At 38.2% G+C, this 7,216-nt stretch overlaps 1 protein-coding gene across 1 annotated transcript; it reads right to left on the reverse strand.

Annotated features, from left to right (window-relative positions):
• Nucleotides 1-6,118: 6,118 nt before the first annotated feature.
• Nucleotides 6,119-6,574, reverse strand: LOC112506272 (zinc finger protein 2-like). Its single transcript, XM_025110285.1, has one exon. The coding sequence runs from the start codon at nucleotides 6,572-6,574 to the stop codon at nucleotides 6,119-6,121; it is 456 nt and encodes a 151-aa protein (XP_024966053.1).
• Nucleotides 6,575-7,216: the final 642 nt, after the last annotated feature.

The raw sequence follows: 7,216 nt of genomic DNA on the forward strand, positions 1-7,216 counted from the left end.
TGGTTGGAGGAAGTGTACGTACAATCTAGGAAAAAGGCACTCGAGACTCATCTTGAGAAAAAACGCCTTCATTAGTTTCTGATGGGCCTATACACATAGTTCTATAGGCAGATCTATTCCACCTTATAATTTTAGGACCCACTTCTGGCCCTCAGCCGTGCCTTTCAGCGGGTATCACAAGAAGAAATGGTTCGGGGCATTGACCGGATTAAAGAAAAAAGCCAGATGTTGCTAGTTTTGCAGTACACTTGGAAGAATATAGACGAGGAAGAATAGAAAGGGCCGATAAGACCACTCTAACCTGCTCCCATTGCAAGCGCTCCGAACATGAGGCAACGGGTCGAAAGGAAGCACAAACATATTTTTAACATGGCTCGTGCCTTACATTTTTAATCGAATATCCCTATGTTTTTTAGGTGGGGGAGTGTTTTGATGATAACTTATCTAATAAACCTTACCCCGTCAAGTTGTCATTCAAAGTAGAACTTTGTATGAAATTTTGTTTAGTTCTCCTGTATCCGTAGATAGCATTCGGGTGTTTGAATCGTTATATTTTGCTCATAATCCACAAGCCAAAGGGGATAAATTCGCTAGTTAAAGTAGAAAGTGTGTGTTTGTGGAATACCCATTTGGCAAGAAAGAATGGTTTTTATATGATTTAGAGAAAGAGTCATTTTTTGTATCAAGAAATGCAAAATTTATCGAAGACGGTTTTCCTTTTTTGGCAAATGAGACTACCAGTGGGAACTTGATCCCACCTTTAGAGCACCAAAACTCCGGTGGAGATAAACACTTGTATTCAGAGAATGAAGAACATCCCTCGGACTCACAACCATTAGCCACTACTGACTCTCCCATCACAAATACACCTCCATCAGCCTTAAATTTGGCGCCAATAGGCCTGAACAAGGCAGCAAGACAATCCTCAAAATCGAGGAATTTGACCGAAGATCAACTCGGTTAGGGTAGAAGGGAAAAAAATCCCTCAACAAGACTACACGATTTTATGACACATATGGTGATCAAACAAAGTCCATCTCTTTTTCCACCCACTCCACAATCTCCCTTAGGTACGCCTTTTTCTATGGCACACTATGGGGTTGTTCGGTTGCGGCTTAAGGGACTGTATAAGCCATATGGCTTATTCGCACAGCCATATCTAGTTGCTTGGTATGGGCTTATTCGGTCAGCCCATGGCTGAACCACTCAGCTACAAAACCAGTGTCCTTTGTATTCAACTGATAACTTTCCTCAACTACCCTTCCCCCAACCCCTCTCCATAGCCACTCCTCCCTCAACGCAATCGCCACCATCCTTAAACAGAAAAAAAAACACAGATCCAAAGGGTGAAACCTTTCAAACAAATCAATAACCTCCAAACTCCAAAAGTCTTTATCCATGGAAACCATCATCGTTCTCTGCCTCACCACTCACCGACTGTTGCCTCCTTCTTCTCATCTGCTCCGACCTACAATATCATCGTCCATCAGGAGCTCAATGGAGGCGATGAGAGCAATCGTGTTTTTCTCTACTCCTCATCTGTGTTTTTCTTCTGCTCCGACTGTCGCCTGTGTTTTTTCCTGAGTGAAGGTAAAAAATCAAAATAAATGGAAAAGACGATAAGTAGATAAGAGTGAATGAGTGAGTGAGTGATTGATTAAGGTTTCTTTTTCATGCTTGCTGAGTTGTTATCTAAACCAGCGACGTTCGATTAGATTTAGAAAGCATGAGACGGTGAGTCGATGAGGTGAGGACTGAGGACCGAGTGTGAGGCTGTGAGGTTGAATTGGATTTGGATACTTGGATTGGAAACAAATTAAAAGAGGTTGGATTGGATTTGGATACTTGGACTTGGTACTTGGATTTGGATTGGAAAACCATTATAGATTTGGAAAACCCCCCTTTTTGACATTGGTCTGAAGAGTAAAATGGTCATTTCTAATATTCAGATTGTTTATTCAGCACAACAATCGAACAACAATTTATCTATTAATATACAGACAACCATATCAATACAGACAACTATATATATACAAGTCTTAACAGAAAATGAACCGAACAACCCCTATGTTAACTGTAAAAAAATTTCTATACCACACGGGAATTTTCTCATAGCTACAATAGTAGGCGTGGAACCTAAGACCTTTAAAGAGGCTCTCAAACATGTTGAGTGGCTTAAAACAATACAAAAATAGATACAAGCATTTTAAGATAACGGTACATGGACAATGGAAATCCTTCCAATAGGGAAGAAAACATAGGGAAGCAAATTTGCATATAAAATCAAATATAACTCTGATGGTATTATTGAGAGGCTCAAGGTATGATTGAGTGTTATTCGGTCAGCATCAGGTCGCGGGTATCGACTATACGAGACTTTTACCCCCATGAAAAAATGGTGACTGTTCATACATTCCTTGCCATTGCAGCGTTAAAGAATTAGGAATCGCATCAAATGCATGTCCATAATGCTTTTCTCCATGGAAATTTGGACAAAGAAATATATATGAAATTTCCTCTAGGTTTTAATTATGACTCACCTCGTTTAGTTTGTCAATTGCGAAATCCTTTTATGGATTGAAATAGGCACCGAGATGTTGGTTTCCTAAGATTGTATCTGCATTAAAGGGTTTGGGTTCTTACAATCTTATTCAGATTATTCATTGCTTACATACACTAAGGGCAGTGGAGATTAATGTTCTAGTCAGGGGCGGACACAGTAGCAAGGTGGGGGGGGGGGAGGACCCCAGTCAAAAACTAAAAAAAAAATTACTAGGTTTTAAATGATTTATCTTCCACTTCCCCCCATTACATTTTTCCACGGGCCCCAATCCCAATCGAAACCGTTACTCTAACAAAAAAAATCTATTGAAATCAATCAAAAAAACCAAAAAAGTTATTCCAAATTGACAAAAGCATTAAAAATTCCTTCGAAATCAACCAAAAAACTTTAAAAATCACTCGAAACGTTGTAATTAGGTTAAAAACACATCGGACGACTTTGCGGGCCTTTAGTCTACCTTAAAGATGACCCCACTAGACAAAAATCCTGGATCCGCTACTGGTTCTAGTGTTTGTCGATTATTTGATTGTTGCGAGGAATGACTTTGATATATTGAAGGCTTTTAAAGGTTACCTTGGTGATTGTTTTCATATGGAAGACCTCTGAGTTCTGAAATATTTTTTCGGTATAGAAGTTGCTCGTATCCTATGAGTTTATTTCTCTGTCAAAGTAAATATGCCCTCGATATAGTTTTTAAAGAAGATCTACTTGGTGCAAAACCAACAGGGTTTCCTATTGAACAAAATCATCGTCTTGCAAGTGCAACTGGTCCTCTTTTACTTGATCTAGAGCCTTATCGCCGGTTCGTGGGACGGTTGATCTATCTTGCTGCTATATGACCAGATTTAGCTTACTCAGTCCATGTACTTTCTCTCAATTCCTCCATGCACCACGCCAAGAACACCGGGACGCTGCCTTCAGAGTTGTTCGTTATCTAAAAAAATCCTCAGGACAAGATATTTTACTACACACTAATAGTGATCTTTCCTTATCTGGATGGTATGATTCAGATTGGGCAACTTACCCTCTTACCCTCTTATCTGGATGGTATGATTCAGATTGGGCAACTTTATATGAGATTTCTGAATGAGAAAAAAATATCATATTGAGCCTAGAATATTAGGATCGGATCCAAAACCAACAAACCTAAATCAATCAAAAGAAAAAGAATATAGGTAATGGAAGGAAGCGATATGAATTGAGTGAGAGGGAAGTTGGATGATCCGGCCCAAGTACAAGCTTGAGAAAATAACATTTTGCATTTTTATAGAGAAAACAACGTCAAGAATACAAGGTACAGGCTTGAGAAGAACCCATCAAAATCAAAATCCCAGACCCATCAATTTAAAGAACCATCAAAAGCAAAATCCCAAACCCATTAGTTTTCAAAAACCCATCTCGAGCAGGATGTGAGGATGTGGTGAAGGAACAAAATCAAAATCAAAATCGAGTAAGAGTTATGGTTTCATACCTTAGAGAGCAGAGCTAAATCGAGTAGGAGCAAAATCAAAATCGAGCAGGAGAAAATTGGACAGAGCAACTTTAATGGTGAGGTAGGTTTCTCTTAATGGTGCTACTAATCAAATGAATGGTCTTTGAAGAGAAGAGCTGAAACATTTAAGGCATAACTTGTTGATTGTGAGAATCAATTTCACTACAAAATGCAGAGTATCAGCGAGGGAAAATTCCCTCGTAAATCCGTCGCTAAAAGGGTTATTCGTCGCTGATCCGTCGCTGATACTCCGTCGGTCAAATGCTCGTAGGTAATGCTAGCAGCAAGGGATATAAGCGACGGATTTGCGAGGGAGACTTTTAGCAACATATTAACGAGGGAACATATCAGCGACAGATGAACGAGGGAATATATCAGCGACGGATCAGCAAGGGACTTTTCAGCAACGGATCTACGAGAGAACTTTCAGCAACGGATCTGCGAGAGAACTTTCAGCGACGGATCTGCGAGTGATCTTTTAGCAACAACAAGGGAATTTTCAAGGACTTTCAGTGATAGATTTTCCCTCGCTAATCCGTATTAATCTAAAAAATATTTTTTTTGAAATTCCATAATTCCTGTATTTATTTATACAAAACCTCAATAATATAACAAACCAAAATTGTGAACAAATTAAAACTAACCAATTCATACGATTTATAATATCCGGTTGATACAATTTAAAATATTTAATTCATACAATTTAATCTTCAAATACATACAATCTAACTACCGGGAGGTGGGGGAGGTGGGAAAACGTATTCTGACTGTCGCATAAACGCAACAAAATGCTCCGATAAGGCGGCCTGTTGGGCTAATGCAGCAGCTTGTCTAGCCTGTTCGGCCTCCAAATCTACCCTCTTCCCTCGCTGATCTGCGAATGATTTTTTCCCTTGCTAATACCTGGTTTTCTAGTAGTGGTATGTGAATGGAAACATGTTTAATGCGTTTTTATTTAAGGTGAAAGAATGAAAGCACAAATTAGTATCCATAAGAGTTTGATAGTAGAAGAATAGGTTAAACTTACTAACTAAGAGGAAGAAAGCTCTAAACGAGGGACGAAGAAAGCTAGAAGGAAGAAAGTAAAACTGAGACTTTCAGTTTGGGTGATGCTGGTGGAGGTGTATTAGTAAGTTGTACATCATGCTTTCTTAGTTTTCTTAGTTGTAATTTTATACTTTTTTGAATTTCTTGCATAAAAATAGTTGTACATTACGCTTCATAACTTGTCTTTAAGACTTTTTCATAATTGTTATATGAGGTAGTGAGTATATATATATATATATATATATATATATATATATATGTGTGTGTGTGAGAGAGAGAGAGAGAGAGAGAGTGAGAGAGAGAGAGTGAGAGAGAGATAGGTATAAAGAGTGAAATAAAAATACTATAAGATGTACAATACAAGTTGATAAACATAAAGTGTAATATGAACATGGATTAATTATTTGTGGAAATACCAAGCTATTATAATATACAACAAAAGATGTTTGAGGATGAAACCGTAGTAGGGAAACTGATAGATGGTAAGCAAGAACGTAAAAGTATAACTTATAAAAGGAATACACACATGCATGGTTTGTCAAGAGTAATTTTACAAGAAGACCATGAGCTTTAATTAACGATTTCAATATAGCTTATGCATCCCATAGTTGATGAAAATCATACGGTTAAATTGAGCAGTCTCATAAGCTGATCTGCTGAGGTGTACATAAATTGAATCAACTATTATATTGGTAATCTAGAAGGAAAGAGATGCAGATGCAGGTGTTATAAATGGTTTGGTGGTCGGCACCATTAGGCGATGTCTCCATGTGAAAATGGGGTCACAGGTGAATTTATGCTCGATCGACTCCAACGACATACAATATATAAATTGATGAACAACAAAAGGATGATAAAAGCATTCTTCTAACAACAAACCTACTATATGCATAACCTGGATTGGAATAGCACGTTGTTTAATTGTAGAACATACTATTTACTGAAAAAACCAGTCTTCTTCACGAGTTACCATAACCGTACAATGATAGGAGAATTCAACTATATGTGCTGACAGATCACAGTTTGAGATTCAAGTCGAGCGTATTTGGATCAAACTGATCAGAAGATGGCTCTGGGTACGAATAGGAACTTCCAGACGACTTCAAGTCCACCGCTCTCTCCGCAGCATAAAGTTGCACACTAGCGACTCCATATCCTGCTCCATTGTCGGCAAACCTTGCGACAGTTGTTTCATCATCTGTTCCTGGTGTGCGAGCAAGCAAGTGGGAATCCACGTCCGTCGATTGTTTAACATGGAATGCAGGGTATCTTCTAGCTGAATCTCTCTCCCTTCTGTGGGCATTTTGATGACCTCCTAATGCTTGTGGACTGTGGAGCTTTCTCCCGCAGAAGCTGCATGCATACACCTTCATGGAGGTGGATCTTGAACGCACACAAGAGCTTCCTTCATTTTGTCCTAGCCTTAGATTCAGCCACCCTTCTTCTTCACCTCCGTCTTTTCTGGTACTCATTGAAAATGTTGAACACCACTAATGATGGAGAGGAGGTGAATGCATGAAAAAGATGCACTATAAATAAAGAACCAGAGAAGAAGATGTTAAATGCTCAAAGCACAATCTCTCTCACTCACACACACATACACTTTCTCTCTCCTACACACAAATTTCTCCTCTCTTTCTCTATCTTCTATTGTCCCAAGATAATTATATTCCCATTCGAATATAAAGTAAATTTACATGTTTTTTTTAAGTATATAATATTTATATACGACAAATACAACAAATAAACTCACACACCCTCCTCACCTATGATGAGTTTTGAACCCCTGACCTTCTAAAAGGTCAAGGACTGCGATACTGCTAGGCCAAATGTCCTTTGGTTATTTAATTTACATGTTGACTATAATTACGATTATAAGATATTGTTAACATTTTTTATAACTACCAAATTATATTGATTTTATCTTACTATATATATATATATATATATATATATATATATATATAGGGTTGGGTTCACGTGAGACCGGCCTGTTTTCGTGAGACCCGTGAGACCACATTTTTATACGTAAACTTCACAGCAAAAACACTGTGAAGGTTTAAAAAAGTCGAACCTTCACAGCAAAAACACTGTGAAGGTTTTAAAAAGTCACC

Source organism: Cynara cardunculus, assembly GCF_001531365.2.
Source record: "Cynara cardunculus var. scolymus isolate 2C chromosome LG 2, CcrdV1, whole genome shotgun sequence".
In the NCBI taxonomy this organism is placed as follows: domain Eukaryota; kingdom Viridiplantae; phylum Streptophyta; class Magnoliopsida; order Asterales; family Asteraceae; genus Cynara; species Cynara cardunculus.